Here is a 21,186-nt window from a genome sequence, read left to right as displayed (position 1 = left end):
ACCAGAAAGAGGACACATAATCCTCTTACAGTGTAGTGCACTTTAGGGAGGGGCACTGGAAAATTTGGCATAATATGCCAAAAACAGAGAGACTTCAGCTCTAGCGTTAGGTTTTACACTGAGTAGGCTGCTGTGTGGGCAGCTTTCTTACCCTCTCTGAGCCTCAATCTTCTCATCTGTGTATATGGCAATACGTGCCTCATAGGGTTGAGAATTAAATGAGATAATGCAATATGAATCTCCTCACGCAGTTCTTGTGAGGGTCATTATTATGATTTTACTCCTCGTAGAATATTGGAAACAATTTTCCTGACTTCCCCACCCTCCCTTTGCTATTGAGTGGAACTACCATCAATTAAGATGCTTGTGGCAAAAAGACCATCGTAACACTTTTTAATTTCTCTTTCGTCTTCTAGTGCCTTCTCAATGCTTGGTACTCCTCACACCCAAAAATGAAGTACAACTTAAGTGTCTTTGTAAAATAATGTTGAGTATTAAGTATTTAAATATCTTTTTCAGACATGTTAAGCAGGTTACATGAAGGGAATCCATGTAATCACAGGGGGTGTTTGTACGTAGTGGTTAGTTTGGGGCCCTGAGTAAGAATCATGAGGTGTTGAATTCTGTCTGTATGACCTTGGGCAAGTCCATGTACTTCCACAAGCTTCAGATTCTTTACCTTCAATTGCTGATAAGGGAAGAGCCTTTCTCCTTTGGTTTATGGAAGATGACATTGCATATGGTGCAAAGTGTATTGAACATAGCTTCATCCTTATAATCACCACCAGCAGCATCACCATAATCACCTTCACCATCCTCCTCCTCCTTGTTCTCAGCATCATCATCACCACCACTTTGATGAACCACTGGGTTCAAAGTCTCTCTGTAGAGACTTTGTAGTGCCCAACATCTAGTAAATGCCTTTTCCACAATGAGAAAGTTGAATTTCAGAATGAATTAACAAGAGGACTATACAGAAAAGTAATGAAAAGGCAGTCATAGGGCTTGGCATCTATATCTTTGGCCTCCTATTTGGGGTCCTTTCTCTCTAACCAAGCTCTGGACATGACACAAACCTCTATATTCCTCAGGTGCGAATGGAATACAAGAAGTGGTTTAGTGGGATCTGGAAAGCGATTGAGACTGAAAGCTTTGACGTATCTCGCTCTACGATCCAAACCAAAATGGTAAGTGAGATCAGCTTCTCTGCAGTGATGTGTACTTGCTAAACCCAACGTCTCCTACAACCAAGAGCTTCCTGGTCCTTGATCTAAAAGAAAAGAGAAATTTCATTAGCTTCCTGCATTATGCTGCTGGTTTCTGGTTTTTGAGACCAAAACCAGTGGAGTTCTGCTTGCTTGCTTGCTTTCTCTCTCTCTTTTTCTCTCTTTCCCTTTCTCCCTCCTTCCCTCCCTCCCTTCCTTCTCCCCTCTCTCCCTTTCTTCCTTCATCCCTCCTTCCTCCTTCCTTCCCTATCCTCTATCCCTCCTTTATCATCCCTCCTTCCCTCCTTCTTCCCTCCTTCATTCATTCCTTTATTCCTTCCTTCCATCCCTGTCTTTCTCTCTCTCTCTTTCTTTCATCCTCTCTCTCTCTTTCTCTCCCTCTCCCAAGTCTTTCCACAAATTTGGATATTCCACAAATAATCCAAATGATAATTTAACAACACTCATTTAACAAATATTTATTGATTATCCAGTACATGCTAGATACTGTATTAGGTGTTGGGGAAACAGCAGTGGACACATTGACAAAAATCCTTGCCTTCACAGGACTGATGTTGGAGTGGGGGGGGGGTCTGACAATAAACCCCCAAGTGTAGATTATACAGTACATCACAAAGTGATGTGTGCTATAGAAAAATACAGAGCAGTGAAGAGAAATCAGGACACATGGGGTGAGGGGAGTTTGGTTTTCACTAAGGTGGTCACAGTGACAGCCCTTCACAGTCTCTGTCACTACATTCTATTTTAATTCTCTGTGTGATGTGCCTCTCTGTATGATATTTGTCTTAGTCTTAAAAACATTGAAGTATTTGCTTTTGGTCAGCCTCTGCTCCCCTGTAAGTTTCACTGTTGTGGTCACTATTGTTTTCCTTCTACCTAGAGCAATGCCTGGCCCACAAAAGATGTTGAGTGTCTAAATTCCTTGCTTACAGATGAGCAAACAGACTGGGAGAGTCCACATGATTTGCTCAAAGCTACTCAGCTGGGTAGAGGGTTCCAACTTGGGTCTGTTTTTCTCTGAAAGTTGACAGCTTTCCTTAGTTGTCACCAGAGTTGTCACCCCAGATTGTCAACAATATTGGGACCAGCTTGATAGGACATGCACTCTCATATTAAGGACAATTCTGCTTAGTGGCTGCTGACTATGTCCTATCAGTGTATGCCACAGGTTCACCTCTTGGCTAGAATCAGCAGCGGCCAAAGGATATGTCAACCTGAACTGTGTAAAAGAACTTTCCCAATGCTTGTAGTCCCCCAAAACATGTCATATAGTAGAATCCATAGTGTGGATTCTGGGGTTCACCAGATTTGAGTTCGTATTTTGACTCTTTCAGATTTTAGGTGGTAGATGATGGGCAAATAATTTAACTTCTCTGAGCCTCAATTCATTCATCGTTGAAATGCCCAATTGATTGAGGAACGAAACAATGTACATGAAAGCACTTTGCTCTACTCTGAACCATGTCAACGCTGTTTTTTATTAATACCAAATTATCAAAAGTCAGCTACATAGAAGGCCCCAAACAGTAATCTTGTCCCCTTATCTTTGGACAACACTTTTCTCTGTAAAAAGCGCATATCCATCCTTACAGTCATTACTGATCCTCTGTAGCATTTAAGTGATTCGTCACTGTTTGAATGGAGCCAACATGCCTGGGTTCAAGTGACAACTCCACCAGTTCCAGGCTGCATCAACTTATGCTAGCCACTTAATGTCTCTGTGCCTCAGTTTCTTCATCTGTAAATGAGGATGATAATAGTATCTATCTCGTCATGAGAAGTAAGTGAGGTCATATGTGCTAAGAGCTCAGGACGCTGCCTGGTCCACAGTAAACACCCTGTAAATGTTTGTGAAAAGATCAAACAAATAAAAAGACCATTGCAGATGGTGTTTGGGGATGGGAGAGGCTGTAAGCCATATATTAGGACCTCTTTACTGAGTTTTGGACCTTAAAGAAATTCTTGCTTGTTCTATCTAGGCACTGCTGGAAGTCCTAGGTAATTTCTGAGGTGTTAATTTCTCTTCAGCTTTTTCTACACATTATTTCCCCCCAAATAGGAGGAACCAACAACATCATCAGAATTCTATCGCAGAAGAGACGCTGCGTCTGTTCAACCACAGCCTCAGACTCTGATCTCTGCTCTTTGGCTAAAACCAGCAAACTGAGCTGCTGTGGACAGCGCCCTCTGTGGTGACACATGGATGGGACAAATGCCACCATCTGTCTTTCTCCTGAAAGCACTCGTGACTCTTTTCCCTATTTTGGCTTCTGTCTCCATAGAAAGAAAGGGGTGTCGAGAGACTACTGAGACCCCCAAACCCAGAATTGTATATCGTGTGCCATTAAATGCTCAGAGAATTCTTTTTAACAACGAGGGAAATAAGGGGATTTTCATCTTCCAGCTAATACTACCTTGCCCAGGATTTATTGGCCAACATCTGGATTCAGCCTGCAGATTTCTCTCTCTGAATTTTTGGCTCCACTTTATACTCCTGAAGATCTTGCATCACTCAACATTTTCATAGTTCAATAACTCCCATATGAATAAATATTAAAAACAGGGTTGTATTCTTGCGTTGTAAAAATACACCTCCATCCCACTCAGGAGGGCATCCTAAGGAAATGTCTAGTGGTCAGGAGACCAGCACTGTCTTCTTTGCTTGATGACTTTCAAACCTACTCATATACTCAGGTTAATTTTAGTGTGATCTCAAGCACTCGCTTTAGTAGCACATATACTTAATGTCACATCATGTCCTCATGGAAATGCTCCCAAACCAATAGCGGCGGGGGGGGGGGGGGGGTCACAGCAGTCCTTTGGCCTTATGTATTTAGTTTTAACATTTCTAATTTTCTTTTCAAAGTCATTGGATTTAGTGTGTTTTTCAGCACCAAAATAAATAAATGTATGGCTTTGTTACCAGATAGTATTTTAAAAGAAACTTTAAATAATAACAGCAGGAAATGTAAAAATAGCAGCTGAGACTCACCGTGATTCATTTGAAGAGATTTCTTGTGCAGTTTTTAAGGCATGAACCAAAGACTGTCCCTTTTTCTGCTTAATCAGCTTAAGTGTCTCTTCCACATGGTGGCGGTGCAAACAGAATGCATGATTCACTCCACTTGCCGGCTTTAAAATTATGTGATTCGTCTCAGGGAGACAAATTGGGGAGATTCACATGGTTTCAAAATGCATGCCTGCGGTGTGACTTTTTATATCCTGCAATTTCAAATATACACGAATAGAACTTGCATGAAATGCAACCTTCCTGGGCAGTTGACAAATCCTTGTGCTTAAGCCCCGCTAATGTCGCTGCTGTTTTTGCATCCAAAACAGTTGCAAAAAGTGAATAAACAAGCCAAATGTTCTAGGCGCTTCGGGTTTGGACCTCTCTATTCAATATTTTCACTTCCTCCCAACATCAGGTCTGCTTTCTTTCTCTTATCTGCCTCGCTCACCCCCTTCGCTTTAAGAACTACTGTCTTCATCCTTTGAGAGCCCTTTATTCTTCTAGACCTCAGTGAAATTCCTTACTCTATTACTGTCAGTATGACGTGACTTACCCTATATTTTGTGTGCTATTGCACACATGATACGTGTGTGCCTGTAAATCATTCCTGCCTGGACTATAAACTTCTGGAAGGCAAGAATGATAGATGTTTTAATGATCAATTGCAAGGTGGTAAGTGATAGTTTCCCTGCCTCCACCTAGAACATTAATTCTCAAGCTCCGCACTGTTAACATTTTGGCCTGGATAATTCTTTTTGCGGGCAGGAGCTGCTGTGCATTGCAGGATTTGCAGCAGCATCCCTGGCCTCTACCCACTAGATGCCTGTAACCTCCCCCATCCCACACACACCCACTGTGACCATCAGAAATGTCTCCAGATATTACCACCTGGGAACAGAAGTGATCTTATTGAGAATTACTGGCTTAGGCATTAGTTCACAGTGAAAAAGTCCTTTGTGGTCACCCAGCTGTTCCAGGAAATGAATACTCAATCAGAATGTGGTTATTACGCACATGCTCTGCACTCCAAGGGGGTGGTACGTCAGGGGAACACCTCTTGTCTGGCCAGCTTTCTTTTCTGGGAACTGCCCACCTCACTGTGGCAGAGACTATTCATCAAAACCCACATCTGCTTCTTTGCAACATGTACTTTTGCTTAGAAGGGTCCCCTGCTTGGGTTTGTGCTGCAGAGGAGAGGAAATAAAATTAAGAGACTCCAAGCCGGGGGTTCTTAAGATTTTCTTTTATTGCATCACAGAATACTTTGAGAGTCAGATTTTTAAAAAGTGAGTCTTTTCCCTGCAAAAATACATATAGGCAGTGCATGAATCATGGATGTTCTCAGTTGCAACTGATAGAAATCTAGCTGCTCTGTCTTGCTGCCCAAATGTGGCCTGAAAATCAGCAGCATAGTGACATGCAAATCACTTGGAAATTTGGTACAAATGCAGAATCTTAGGCTCCATCCCAGATCCAGTGAATAGGACCCTTCTTTTTAACATGATCTCCAGGAGAGTCTATGCAAGTCAAAGTTTGAGAAACTTGTGGTCTACGGATCTGCATCATCAGCATGGCCTGGGATATTGTTAAAAATGCAAATCTCAGATGTCACCTGAAAATCACCACCAGACACAGAATCCCTACAGTTGGGGGCCCAGGAATCCATGGCTTAACAAACTCTACAGGGGATTCTTTTTTTATGTTTTGAGTTTTTATTTAAATTCTCGTTAGTTAACATGTGGTATAATATTGGGTTCAAGAGTACAACTGAGTGATTCATCACTTACATACTACACCCAGTGCTCGTTACAAGTGCCCTCCTTAACACCCACCACTCATTTAGCCCATCTTCCGACCTTCCCTCCAGCAACCCCCAGTTTGTTCTCTCAGGGGTTGTCTCCCCTTTTTTCCCCTTCCCCTATGTCCATCTGTTTTGTATCTTAAATTCCACATATGAGTGAGATCTTCTGGTATTTGTCTTCCTCTGACTGACTTATGTCACTAAGCATAATACACTCTAGCTCCATCCATGCTGTTGCAAATGGCAATATTCCATTCTTTTTACGGCTGAGTAATATTCCAGTGTGTGTGTGTGTGTGTGCGCGCGCGTGCACGTCTTTTTTATCCATTCATCAGTCAATAGACATTTGGGCTCTTTCCATAATTTGACTATGCCTTTTTTTAATTTATTTAAATCCAAGTTAGTCAACATCTAGTGTAGCATGATTTCAGCAATAGAATTGAGTGACTCTTCACTTACATGTAACACCCAGTGCTCATCCCAACAAGTGTCCTCCTTAATACCCCTTGCCCATTTAGCCCATCCCCTCACCCAACACCCCTGCAGCAATCCTCCATTCTCTGTATTTAAGAGTCTTTTACGGTTTGTCTCCCTCCCTGTTTTGATATTACTTTTGCTTCCCTTCCCTTATGTTCATCTGTTTTGTATCTTAACTTCCACATTTGTGATATTTGTCTTTCTCTAATTTCACTTAGCATAATACCCTCTAGTTCCATCCAAGTTTTTGCAATTGGCAAAATTTCACTCTTTTCGATTACCAACTAGTACTCCGTGTATACCCACACACACACACCACCACCACTGCCACCGCCACATCTTCTTTATCCATTCATCACTCAATGGATTTGGGCTCTTTCCATACTTTGGCTATCTATTGTTGATAGTGCTGCTATAAACACTGGGGTGCATGTGCCCCTTTGAAACAGCATACCTATATCCTATGAATAAATTCTTAGTAGTACAATTGCTGGGTCATAAGGTAGTTCTATTTTTAACTTTTTGAGGAACCTCGACACTGTTTCCCAGAGTGGCTGCACAAGTTTGCATTCCCACCAACAATACAAAAGGGTTCCTCTTTCTCTGCATTCTCACCAACATCTGTTGTTGCCTGAGTTGTTCACATTAGCCATTCTGACAGGTGTGAGGTGGTGTCTCATTGTGGTTTTGATTTGTATTTCCCTGATGGTGACTGATGTTGAGCATTTTTTCATGTGTCTGTTAGCCATCTGGATGTCTTCTTTGGAAAAGTGTCTGTCTTTTTCCCATTTCATACTGGATTATTTGTTTTTTGAGTGTTGAATTTGATAAGTTGTTTATAAATTTTGGATACTAACCCTTCATCAGATATGTCATTTGTGAATATCTTCTCCCATCCTATCGGTTGTCTTTTAGTTTTGCTGATTGTTTCCTTCACTGTGCAGAACTTTTTATCTTGATGAAATCCCAATAGTTCATTTTTACTTTTGTTTCCCTTGCCTCTGGAGTCATGTCAAGTAAGAAGTTGCTGCAACTGAGGTCATAAAAGGTTGCTTCCTGTTTTCCCCTCTAGGATTTTGATGGCTTTCTGTCTTACGTTTAGGTCTTTCATCCATTTCATTTTTGTGGTATAAGAAAGTGGTCTAGTTTCATTCTTCTGCATGTTGCTGTCCAGTTTTCCCAGCACCATTTGCTGAAGAGACTGTCTTTATTCCATTGGATATTGTTTTCTGCTCTGTCAAAGATTAGTTGGCCATATGTTTGTGGGTCCATTTCTGGGTTCTCTATTCTGTTCCATTGATCTGTCTGTTTTGTGCCAGTACCATACTGTCTTCATGATTACAGCTTTGTAATACAGCTCTAAATCCAGGATTGTGAGGCCTCCAGCTTTGGTTTGCTTTTTCAGGATTGCTTTGGCTATCCAGTGTCTTTTCTGGTTCCATACAGATTTTAGGATTGTTTGTTCTAGCTCTGTGAAAAATGCTGGTGTTATTTTGATAGGGATTGCATTGAATATGTAGATTGCTTTGGGTAGTATCGACATTTTAACAACATTTGTTCTTCCAACCCAGGACCATGGAATATTTTTTCAATTTTTTTTATCTTCTTCAATTTCTTTCATAAGCTTTCTATAGTTTTCAGCATATAGGTTTTTCACCTCTTTGGTTAGATTTATTCCTAGGTATTTTATCGTTCTTGGTGCAATGGCAAATGGGATTGATTCCTTGATTTCTCTTTCTGTTCCTTCATTATTAGTGTATAGAAATCCAACCAGTTTTTATACATTGATTTTATATCCTGTAACTTTGCTGAATTCATGGATCAGTTCTAGCAGTTTCCTGATGGAGTCCTCGGGTTTTCCACACAGTGTATCATGTCGTCTGTGAACAGTGAAAGTTTGACTTCCTCCTTGCTGATTTGTATGCTTTCATTTTTTTGTGTTGTCTGATTGCTGAAGCTAGGACTTTCAACACTATGTTGAATAACCAGTGATGAGAATGGACATCCTTGTTGTGTTTCTGACCTTAGGGGGAAAACAGATGATATTAGCAAATATTATTCCTGTATCTCAGGCATAAATCCCACTTGATCATGGTGAATAATTCTTTCAATGTATTGTTGGATATGGTTGCTAGTATCTTGTTGAGGATTTTTGCTTCCATTTTCATCATGGAAATTGGTCTGTAGTTCTCTTTTAGTGGGGTCTTTGTCTGGTTTTAGAATCAAGGTAATGCTGGCCTCATGGAATGAGTTTGGAAGTTTTCCTTCTATTTCTATTTTTTGGAACAGCCTCAAAAGAATAGGAGTTAACTCTTCTTTAAATGTTTGATAGAATTCTCCTGGAAAGCTATCCAGCCCTAGACTCTTGTTTGTTGGGAGACTTTTTTATTACTGATTCCATTTCTTTGCTGGTTATGGGTCTGTTCAAAAATTTTTAATGTTTTTTTTAATGTTTATTCTTGAGAGAGACAGACAGAAGGTGAGCAGGGGAGGGGCAGACACACACACACACACACACACACACACACACACACACACACAGAATCCAAAGCAGGCTCTAGACTCTGAGCTGTCAGCACAGAGCCCAATGCGGGGCTTGAACTCATGAACTGCAAGATCATGACCTGAGCCGAAGTCAGAAGCCCAACTGACTGAGCCACCCAGGCGCCCCTCTGTTCAAATTTTTTATTTCTTCCTGTTTCAGTTTTGGTAGTTTATATGTTTCTAGGAATTTGTCCATTTCTTCCAGATTGCCTAATTTGTTGGCATATAATTGCTCATAACATTCTCTTATTGTTCATATTTCTGCGGTGTTGGTTGTGATCTCTCCTCTTTCATTTGTGATTTATTTATTTGGGTCTTTTCCTTTTTCTTTTTGATCAGTCTGGCTAGGGGTTTATTAATTTTGTTAATTCCTTCAAGGAACCAGGTCCTGTTCATTTATTTGTTCTGTTTTGGGTTTTTGTTTTTTAATTTCGATAGCATTGATTTCTGCTCTAATCTTTATTATTTCCTGTCTTCTGATGGTTTTGGGTTTTATTTGCTGTTCTTTTTCCAGCTCCTTAAGGTGTAAGGTTAGGTTGTGTATCTGAGATCTTTCTTCCTTCTTTAGGAAGACCTGGATTGCTGTATACTTTCCGCTTATGACCGCCTTTGCTGCATCCCAGAGGTTTTGGGCTGTCGTGTTTTCATTTTCATTGGCTTCCATGTACTTTTAAATTTCCTCTTTAGTTTCTTGGTTAACCCATTCATTCTTTAGTAGGATGCTCTTTAATCTCCATTTGTTCATGGTCTTCCCAAATTTTTTCCTTTTTAAAATATGAAATTTATTGTCAAATTGGTTTTCATACAACACCCAGTGCTCATCCCAACAGGTGCCCTCCTCAATGCCCATCACCCACTTTCCCCTCTCCCCCACCCGCCATCAACCCTCAGTTTGTTCTCAGTTTTTAAGAGTCTCTTATGGTTTGGCTCCTTCCCTCTCTAACCTTTTTTTTTCCTTCCCCTCCCCCATGGTCTTCTGTTAAGTTTCTCAGGAAACACATAAGAGTGAAAACATATGGTACCTGTCTTTCTCTGTATGATTTACTTCACTTAGCATAACACTCTCCAGTTCCATCCACATTGCTACAAAAGCCTTTCATTCTTTCTCATTGCCATGTAGTATTCCATTGTGAATATAAACTACAATTTCTTTATCCATTCATCAGTTAATGGACATTTAGGCTCTTTCCATCATTTAGCTATTGTTGAAAGTGCTGCTATAAATGTTGGGGTACAAGTGCCCCTATGTATCAGCACTCTTGTGTCCCTTGGGTCAGTTCCTAGCAGTGCAATTGTTGGGTCATAGGGTAGATCTAGTTTTACTTTTTTGAGGAACCTCCACACTGTTTTCCTGAGTGGCTGCACCAGTTTGCATTCCCACCAACAGTGCAAGAGAGTTCCCATTTCTCCACATCCTCGCCAGCCTCTATAGTCTCCTGATTTGTTCATTTTAGCCACTCTGACTGGTGTGAGTTGGTATTTCAGTGTGGTTTTGATTTGTATTTCCCTGATGAGGAGTGACGTTGAGCATCTTTTCATGTGCCTGTTGGCCATCTGGATGTCTTCTTTAGAGAAGTGTCTATTCATGTTTTCTGCCCATTCCTTCACTGGATTATTTGTTTTTTGGGTGTGGAGTTTGGTGAGTTCTTTACAGATTTTGGCTACTAGCCCTTTATCTAATATGTCATTTGCAAATATCTTTTCCCATTCCATTCGTTGCCTTTTAGTTTTGTTGATTGTTTCCTTTGCAGTACAGAAGCTTTTTATCTTCATGAGGTCCCAATAGTTCATTTTTGCTTTTAATTCCCTTGCCTCTGGAGATGTGTCAAGTAAGAAATTGCTGCAGCTGAGGTCAGAGAGGTTTTTTTCCTGCTTTCTCCTCTAGGGTTTTGATGGTTTCCTGTCTCACATTCAGGTCCTTCATCCATTTTGAGTTTATTTTTGTGAATGGTGTAAGAAAGTGGTCTATTTTCATTCTGCTGCATGTTGCTGTCCAGTTCTCCCAGCACCATTTGTTCAAGAGACTGTCTTTTTTCCATTGGATATTCTTTCCTGCTTTGTCAAAGATTAGTTGGCCATACTTTTGTGGGTCCAATTCTAGAGTCTCTATTCCATTGGTCTATGTGTCTGGTTTTGTGCCAGTACCATGCTGTCTTGATGATTACAGCTTTATAGTAGAGGCTAAAGTCTGGGATTGTGATGCCTCCCACTTTGGTCTTCCTCAACATTACTTTGGCTCTTCGGGGTCTTTTGTGGTTCCATACAAATTTTAGGATTGCTTGTTCCAGCTTCAAGAAGAATGCTGGTGCAATTTTGATTGGGATTGCATTGACTGTGTAGATAGCTTTGGGTAGTTGTGACATTTTAGCAATATTTATTCTCTGAATCCATGAGCATGGAACGTTTTTCCATTTCTTTGTAACTTCTTCAATTTCCTTCATAAGCTTTCTATAGTTTTCAGCATACAGATCTTTTACATCTCTGATTAGGTTTATTCCTAGGTATTTTATGATTCTTGGTGGAATTGCGAATGGGATAAGTTTCTTTATTTGTCTTTCTGTTGCTTCATTGTTAGTGTATAAGAATGCAACTGATTTCTGTACATTGATTTTATATCCTGCTACTTTGCTGAATTCATATATCAGTTCCAGCAGACTTTTGGTGGAGTCTATCGTATTTTCCATGTATAATATCATGTCATCTGCAAAAAGCGAAAGGTTGACTTCATCTTTGCCAATTTTGATGCCTTTGATTTCCTTTTGTTGTCTGATTGCTGATGCTAGAACTTCCAACACTATGTTAAACAACAGTGGTGAGAGTGGACATCCCTGTCGTGTTCCTGATCTCGGGTAAATCTCTCAGTTTTTCCCCATTGAGGATGATATTAGCTGTGGGCTTTTCATAAATGGCTTTTATGTTTAAGTATGTTCCTTCTATCCCGACTTTCTCAAGGGTTTTTATTAAGAAAGAATGCTGAATTTTGTCAAATGCTTTTTCTGCATCGATTGACAGGATCATATGGTTCTTATCTTTTCTTCTATTAATGTGATGTATCACATTAATTGATTTGCGAATGTTGAACCAGCCCTGCAGCCCAGGAATGAATCCCACTTGATCGTGGTGAATAATTCTTTTTATATGCTATTGAATTCAATTTGCTAGTATCTTGTTGAGAATTTTTGCATCCATATTCATCAGGGATATTGGCCTGTAGTTCTCTTTTTTTGCTGGGTCTCTGTCTGGTTTAGGAACCAAAGTAATGTTGGCTTCATAGAATGAGTCTGGAAGTTTTCCTTTCCTTTCTATTTTTTGGAACAGCTTGAGAAGGATAGGTATTATCTCTGCTTTAAATGTCTGGTAGAATTACCCAGGGAAGCCATCTGGTCCTGGACTCTTATTTGTTGGGAGATTTTTGGTAACTGATTCAATTTCTTCGCTGGTTATGGGTCTGTTCAAGTTTTCTATTTCTTCCTGTTTGAGTTTTGGAAGTGTGTGGGTGCTTAGGAATTTGTCCATTTCTTTCAGGTTGTCCAATGTGTTGGCGTATAATTTTTCATAGTATTCCCTGATAATTGCTTGTATTTCTGAGGGATTGGTTGTAATAATTCCATTTTCATTCATGATTTTATCTATTTGGGTCATCTCCCTTTTCCTTTTTAGAAGCCAGGCTAGAAGTTTATCAATTTTGTTTATTTTTTCAAAAAACCAACTCTTGGTTTCATTGATCTGCTCTACAGTTTTTTTAGATTCTATATTGTTTATTTCTGCTCTGATATTTATTATTTCTCTTCTTCTGCTGGGTTTGGGGTGTCTTTGCTCTCTGCTTCTATTTCCTTTAGGTGTGCTGTTAGACTTTGTATTTGGGATTTTTCTTGTTTCTTGAGATAGGCCTGGATTGCAATGTATTTTCCTCTCAGGACTGCGTTCGCTGCATCCCAAAGCATTTGGATTGTTGTATTTTCATTTTCATTTGTTTCCATATATTTTTTTATTTCTTCTCTAATTGCCTGGTTGACCCATTCATTCTTTAGTAGGCTTTTCTTTAACCTCCATGCTTTTGAAGGTTTTCCAGACTTCTTCCTGTGGTTGATTTCAAGTTTCATAGCATTGTGGTCTGAAAGTGTGCATGGTATGATCTCAATTCTTTTATACTTATTAAGGTCTGTTTCGTGACCCAGTATGTGATCTATCCTGGAGAATGTTCCATGTGTACCTGAGAAGAAAGTATATGGTATTGCTTTGGGATGCAGAGTTCTAAATATATCTGTCAAGTCCATCTGTATCCAATGTATCATTCAGGGCCCTTGTTTCTTTATTGGTCTTGTGTCTAGATGATCTATCCATTGTTGTAAGTGGGGTATTAAAGTCCCCTGCAATTACCACATTCTTATCAATAAGGTTGCTTATGTTTGTGATTGTTTTATATATTTGGGGGCTGCCGTATTTGGTGCATAGACATTTATAATTGTTAGCTCTTCCTGATGGATAGACCCTGTAATTATTATATAATTCCCTTCTTCATCTCTTGTTACAGCCTTTAATTTAAAGTCTAGTTTGTCTGATATAAGTATGGCTACTCCAGCTCTCTTTTGACTTCCAGTAGCGTAATAGATAGTTCTCCATCCCCTCACTCTCAATCTGAAGGTGTCCTCAGGTCTAAAATGAATCTCTTATAGACAGCAAATAGATGGGTCTTGTTTTTTTTTTTATCAATTCTGTTACCCTATGTCTTTTGGTTGGAGCATTTAGTCCATTTACATTCAGTGTTATTATTGACAGATAGGGGTTTAGAGTCATTGTGATGTCTGTAGGTTTCATGCTAGTAGTGATGTCTCTGGTACGTTGTGGTCTTTGCAACATTTCACTCACAGAGTCCCCCTTAGGATCTCTTATAGGGCTGGTTTAGTGGCGATGAATTCCTTCAGTTTTTGTTTGTTTGGGAAGACCTTTATCTGTCCTTTATTCTGAATGACAGGCTTGCTGGATAAAGGATTCTTGGCTGCATATTTTTCCTGTTCATCACATTGAAGATTTCCTGCCATTCCTTTCTGGCCTGCCAAGTTTCAGTAGATAGGTCTGCCACTAGTCTTATGGTCTCCCTTTGTAAGTTAGAGCCTGTTTATCCCTAGCTGCTTTCAGAATTTTCTCTTTATCCTTTTATTTTGCCAGTTCACTATGATATGTCGTGCAGATGATCGATTCAAGTTACGTCTGAAGGGAGTTCCCTGTGCCTCTTGGATTTTAATGCCTGTTTCCTTCCCCAAATCAGGGAAGTTCTCCGCTATGATTTGTTCAAGTATACCTTCGGCCCCTTTCTCTCTCTCTTCCTCTTCTGGAACTCCTATTATACAGATATTGTTCCGTTTGATTGCATCACTTAGTTCTCTAATTCTCCCCTCATACTCCTGGATTTTTTTTACCTCTTTTTCTCCGCTTCCTCTTTTTCCATAATTTTATCTTCTAATTCACCTATTCTCTCCTCTGCCTCTTCAATCCGTGCTATGGATGCCTCCATTTTGTTTTGCACCTTATTTATAGCATTTTTTAGTTCCTCATGACTATTTCTTAGTCTCTTGATCTCTATAGCAATAGATTCTCTGCTGTCCTCTATCCTTTTTTCAAGCCCAGCGATTAGTTTTATGACTATTATTCTAAATTCTTGTTCCATTATATTGCTTAAATTGTTTTTGATCAATTCGTTAGCTGTTTCTACTTCCTGGAGTTTCTTTTGAGAATTCTTCCGTTTCATCATGGTGGATAGTCCCTGGAGTGGCGCGGAACTGCAGGGCACGTCCCCTGTGCTGTCTGGAGTAACTTGTGTTGTGGGTGGGGCCACAGTCAGACCCGATGTCTGCCCCCAGCCCACCACTGGGGCCACAGTCAGACTGGTGTGTACCTTATCTTCCCCTCTCCCAGGGGCAGGACTCACTGTGGAATGGTGTGGCCTCTGTCTGGGCTACTTGCACACTGCCAGGCTTGTGGTGCTGCTTCGATGGGATCTGGCATATTAGCCAGGGTGGATCCGCAAGGTGCAGAGGCAGGAAGGGCAGACTTAGCTCGTTTTGCCATGGGTGATCCCCTGCAGGAGGGGCCATGCAGCACCAGGAGGGAGGCCGATCCATTGGAGTGATGGATCCACAGAAGCACAGCGTTGGGCATTTGCTCAGTGCAAGCAAATTCGGTGATGGGAATTGGTTCCCTTTGGAATTTCGGCTGGTGGATGGGAGAGGGAGATGGTGCTTGCCAGTGCCTTTGTTCCCCGCCAAGCTGAGCTCTGTCTTCCAGGGCTCAACAACCCTCCCTCCCAGTGTCCTCTTGCCCTCCCTGCTCTCCGAGAGCAGAGCTGTTGACTTTTAAGATTCCAGATGTTAAGTCCCACTGGCTGTCAGAACTCACAGAGTCCAGCCCCTCCACTTTTGCAAGGCAGACTTGGGGGCTATGCCTTGCCCAGTGGGCTGCCCCTCCATGGCCCCAGCTCCCTCCTGCCAGTCCGTGTAGCACGCACTGCCTCTCCACCCTTCCTACCCTCTTCTGCGGTCCTCTTGTCTATGCTTGGCTCCATAGAGTCCGTTCTGCTAGTCTTCTGGTGGTTTTCTGGGTTATTCAGGCAGGTGTGGGTGGAATCTAAGTGATCAGCAGGACAAGGTGAGCCCAGAGTCCTCCTACACTGCCATCTTCTATCCTCCCAAATTTTTTCTTGTGGTTGATTTCAAGTTTCATAGTGTTGTCGTCTGAAGATATGAAAGATGTTATCTCTATTTTTTGTATTTGTTGAGGGCTGATTTGTCCCAGTATGTGGTCTATTCTGGAGAATGTTCCATGTGCACTCGAGAAGAATGTGTATTCTGTTGCTTTAGGATGAAATGTTTTGAATATATCTGTTAAGTCCATCAGTCCAGTGTGTCACTCAAAGCCATTGTTTCTTGGTTGATTTTCTGCTTAGATGATCTGTCCATTGCTGTAGGTGGGGTGTTGAAGTCCCCTACTATTATGGTATTATTATCAATGAGTTTCTTTATGATTAATTGATTTATATATTTGGGTGTTTTCACATTGAGGGCATAAATATTTACAATTGATAGATCTTCTTGGTGGATAGTCCCCTTAATTATAATATAATATCCTTCTTCATCTCTTGTTAAAGTCTTTATTTTAAAGTCTAGATTGTCTGATATAAGTATGGCTACTCCAGCTTTCTTTTGATCACCATTAGTATACTAGATGGTTCTCCATCCCCTTTGTTTCAATCTGTGTGTTTTTAGGTCTAAAATGGGTCTCTTATAAGCAGTATATAGATGAGTCTTATTTTCTTATCCATTCTGATACCATATGTCTTTTGATTGGAGCGTTTAGTCCATTGACATTGAGAGCGAGTACTGAAAGATATGAATTTAGTGCCATTGTGTTGCCTATAGAGTTGGTGTTTCTGGAGATGTTCTCTGGTCCTTTCTAGTCTTTGTTGCTTTTGGTCTTTCTTGTTTTGTCTTTTCTCATGCAGAGTCCCCCTTATAATTTCTTGCAGGGCTGGTTTAGTGGTCATGAACTCCTTAGTTTTTGTTTGTCTAGGAAATTCTTTAACTCTGCTTCTGTTTTGAATGACAGGCTTTCTGTATAAAGAATTCTTGGCTGCATATTTTTCTGATTCAGCACATTGAATATATCCTGCCAATCCTTTATGGCATAGGAGATTCTTATGTGTATTTAAGTTTGAGAAACACTGTCCTACTCAAAGCATGGTCCTTGTGCCAGCAGCACAAGCATGGACTGCACTTGTTAGAGATTCAGTATTGCAGCCTTCACTCTAGACCTACTGAATCAAACCTGCATTGTAACAAGACTCTCAGTAATTATGAATATTCACTCACACTTGGGAGGCACTGCCTCAAGCATAAAGACATTTAATGATCTCGCATGACAAGGAGTCCAAGTGTGAACAATTGAAGTCTGGTGAAGCATCCTGATGAGGTCATCAAAGACACAATCTCCATGCCTTTTCCATTACATTAAAATGTTCATTACAAGCAGCTGGAGAATATCCTGGCAACTAGTCTACATTCAAAGAGTAAAGAAGGAGCTACTGCAGTGGCCATTTTACTGGTTCCTCAACATCTGCTCTCTTGTCTCTTATCAATGTGGCATCCAGCTGGGGTGACCAGCTGTCCCATTTTTCCCAGGACTGAAGAGATTCCCCAGATGTGGGAAGTTTGGTGCTAAAATTGGGACAGCACAAGGAAAACTGGGATGGTTGGTCACCTGAACTCACTTCAATACAGAAGTCAGATCAGGTTACTCCTCTTTTCAAAATCTGAGTTCCTATAATCAAAATCCAGAGTGGTCATGGAGCATCTCCACAAATCAGGCACTTGACCACCCTTACTTCTGGGAGTCAGCATCCTACTATTTTCCTCCTAGTTTCCTTGTAGTTCTCTTTCCAGCTGAACTGCTCTCCTCACTCCTTCTCAAACAGAACAGACTCACTCCTGACTCAGGAATGGCAGAGGGCTTTCTGTTCCCTCCCAGAATATTCTAATGTCTTCTAATTCTAATTCAGAATATCCCTAATGTCTTCATGATTCATGTGCATTGCAAGTCTCTCTCCAAACACCACCTTCACAATGAAGCTGTCCCTGGTCGTTTGATGGTTCATGGTCCCAGATTTCTCTATCACCTTTCCTTGCTCAACAGTACTCAGCACTGCTAAACATACATTTTACTTATTTGGTTTACTTCTTCTGTTACTCTACCAGAGTGTCCACGCCATGAGGACAGGGGTTTTGTTTGTTTGTTTCATTCACTGCTGTATACTCAGTGCTTACAACAGTATCTAGCACGTGGTACATGCTCAATAAATATTCTTGTGTATGATGAACTTGCTGATTGGTCCATCCTGTTCCTGGTTTAGTTCTTACACTTGCTGCTACCATCTGTCTTGATCATCATTTCTCATCCCCATGCCTCCTTTTATTTATGTTATATTTATGCTTACACACCGATATTTACCTGATAGAAAAGACAGAAATCTTGTTGATGGCTACATTTAGAAGACAACATTGCTAGTGTGTCAGCTTTCTTCCATGATACCTGTCCCTTTGGCACAGAAAGTGCACCCCACGTGCCATATAACTTTATCCCCACTGGCCATTGCCAGGTGCAATAGTGTGGCCACCCAGGAGGGGTCAAGTCATTGACTTTTTTTCTAACCAATCAGATTTCCTCTCTTAAACATTTGAACAAAGAGACCAGAATGGACCTGGTGGGTGTTCAAAAAACAATATTATTCTAACTATTAAAGAGAAAGTCATTTAAAGACACTTGCTAGAGAACAGTAAGGCAGACTTTTTTCAAGAGGGGGAACTTTGCAATGGGTGTAGGGACCAGTGCAATAGGGTCTTGTAGTGGGGAAGAAGACTGGACTCAGTTCTGATTCCATCAGAGATAAGTGGAGATTTATATACAAGGATCAGGGTCAGGGAATGGAAAATTACCAAGAGGAAACATCAGGGGTCAGAGGCATTCTTACCCAGGGCAAGTGAGGATAGTAAGATAAGGAGGGTGTTCAGACACCAAGGGTGGGGGATGTCTGCTGAATTGATTTAGGAAGACTCTTGTTCAAACTGGATTCTATAAGGACAGAGAGGAAAGCCCGGGTTTAACCTAGTCTAGCTGAGGTCGGGAAGAGTCTCTGAAGTCCCATTGAGTTGGCCATCAAGAACCCTGTTTACCATCTGGAGAAAGTCTTCAGAGTGAAGACAACTGAACCAAGTTGTAGAGAAAAGGAACAGTAAACATAAGGCTCTATAGCACAGCAGTTAATGGCTGGAGCTGACGGTCAGAGGTACCCAAGTGGGGAATTCCATTTTCAACATACCCTGGTGAAAGTCGCTCAGCCTTCCTAACCCCTCTCTCCCCCCTCTCCTGCCACAATGTATGAAATCTCTAAGTTCTCAGTTCTCTTGGAATAGCACAGTATTCCCTCAATATTGATGTCAACTCCAGATTTCACTACCTAGGACATAGACAAGATGTTTAATTTAGCTTACTTACTAGAAAAATCATCCACTCTTCAGCAAGAAGTGGAGGGTGGCAGCAGGTATCTCTAATGGGGATCTGGGCTACCCGGCGGGTGAGATCAGACAGAGGGAAGTTCTAAGAAGTGAGCCCTTTGAGGGTAAGGAACTAGGAAATAGGACAAGTCTTATTTGTATGTCTGCTTGCAACAGTCAGGGTCAGGGTCAGGGTTAGGGAGAGGATAAGAAAACCCATTTCAATGTAATTTCTGCATGGCAAAAATACCATGAAAAGCAGGAAGAAAAGTCACTTCTCTACTTCACAGATCATATCCTAAAAGTCTGAATTATAGAACTGAAATGTTTCTATTTTACTATTATTTGTTAACTCATTCTCGCATTTACTTACACTAAATTTCACACGTTAATATTTTATATCTAGTTCTGTGGTTTTGATTCAGTTCATTTTTTTTTCTCTCCCTGCTGAGCTTTACTGAAGTATGGTCAACAAATAAAATTATATATAATGAAAATGTACCACGTGATGTTTTGATATACATTGACACTGGGAAACAATCACCACAGTCAAGCTAATTAACGCACCCATCCCCTCACATGGTTACCATTTTTTGTTTTTGACGAGGACATGGATGATGCCCTGTCAGTATATTTCAGGTATACAAGCCAGTATTGTTAGCGCTAGTCTCCATGCCCCCAGAATTCATTCATCTTGCACAACTGAAACTTTACATGCTTTGACCAGTATCTCCCCATTTCTCCCTGCCCCCAGCTCCTGGACCTGTCCTACCCTCTGCTGTTAGGTACTTGACTTTCTTAGATTCCACATATAAGTGAGATCATACCATATGTGTCCTTCTGTGACTGGCTTATTTTACTTAGTATAACATCCTCCAGATTGATTCGTGTTGTTGCAAACGACAACATTTCCTTCTCTTTTCAGGATGACTAACAAATGTGTGTGTGTGTGTGTGTGTGTGTGTGTGTATATATATATATATATATATATATATATATATATATATATATATACACATATATATATATAGCACATCTTCTGTATCCACTCATCCCTTGATAGACCTCAGGTTGTTTCCATATCTTCGCTATTGTAAATAATGCTGCAATGCACATAGGAGTGCAGGTATGTTTTACATGTTGCCAAGCATGCAGCTTTGGCATGGTGGGTGCTGCCTTGGCTCATTAGTGCCCCGACGTCAGCAATGCTCTACTTGCCTAGTCCTTACTTCTGGGTCCCACAAGTGATTAAGTGACCAAAGAATTCTGCAGTGAGCATGATGTGGATACCCATGGTGTATAGAGTTTGTATTTGTGATGTTGCCTTTAATTAGACCTTGACCTGACCTGTGGAAATTACACCAACAAATTGTGGTCCTCTTGAAACCTCCAAGACTCCTTGAGAAATAGGAAATAAGATTCTACAGTTCCCTCTCTGTTATCAGTTAGAAGGTGGGGGAGCTATGACCAAGAGGAGAAATTTCTCCTGTGTGGTGAGTGTTAAACATCTTATTTTCTTTGGTTCTAGAACAGCTATAGTATTCAATTGGATCTGATGGAGGGCTGGCCTGAGGGGCAGTTCCTGAGAGGGGCATGTCCAACTTTCTAAGACTGTGTTAACATAGGCACAGTTTTTAAATTGTTTTTATTTGCTTGCAGATACAAAGTCCAATGTCCTTAGAGGTGCAAAGAATATCAAAAGTAGTGGTCAACTGGGGACCATTTGGCACCCCCACAGCAGACAGTAATGTTTGCACAGTTTTGGTGGTCATGATCTGGGGTGACAGTGTGCCTGTCACTTAGTGGGTGGAGGTCAAGGGTGTTACCTAACACCTTCCAGTGCAGCCCAGCTCCTGCGATGAGGAATTATCCAGCCCAAAATGTCAATGGTGCTAAGGCTGAGACACCTTACCTTAAAGGAAGGCATGAGAATTTAAAAAAAAAAAAAGTTTAATGGTACGAGCTAAACCAATAACAACAAAAACCTGCCAAATGGGGGCAGGAAGCTTCATAGAAAAATTTATCGGCAAAAAAAGTCAAAATCTCCATGAAATTTTGACCACTAATATGGCTGACCTTTTT

General features: G+C 40.8%; 1 protein-coding gene across 10 annotated transcripts in view; it reads left to right on the top strand.

Annotated features, from left to right (window-relative positions):
- Nucleotides 1-21,186, top strand: part of LOC106970809 (putative adhesion G protein-coupled receptor E4P) — an 87,216-nt gene that overhangs the window by 36,009 nt on the left and 30,021 nt on the right. For 9 of the 10 annotated variants that reach the window (XM_053219989.1, XM_053219986.1, XM_015067493.3 and 6 more), the window contains one exon: nt 1,092-1,187. In XM_053219989.1, the coding sequence (XP_053075964.1) occupies nt 1,092-1,187 (96 nt within the window). Of the gene's footprint in view, nt 1-1,091; nt 1,188-3,285; nt 4,609-21,186 lie in introns of those variants that run through there. The other variant, XM_027050274.2, reaches the window with a different exon arrangement.

Source organism: Acinonyx jubatus, chromosome A2, assembly GCF_027475565.1.
Source record: "Acinonyx jubatus isolate Ajub_Pintada_27869175 chromosome A2, VMU_Ajub_asm_v1.0, whole genome shotgun sequence".
Taxonomy (NCBI): Eukaryota; Metazoa; Chordata; class Mammalia; order Carnivora; family Felidae; genus Acinonyx; species Acinonyx jubatus.
The sequence above is the reverse complement of the archived record's forward strand: the minus strand, read 5'-3'. Positions and strand labels throughout refer to the sequence as shown.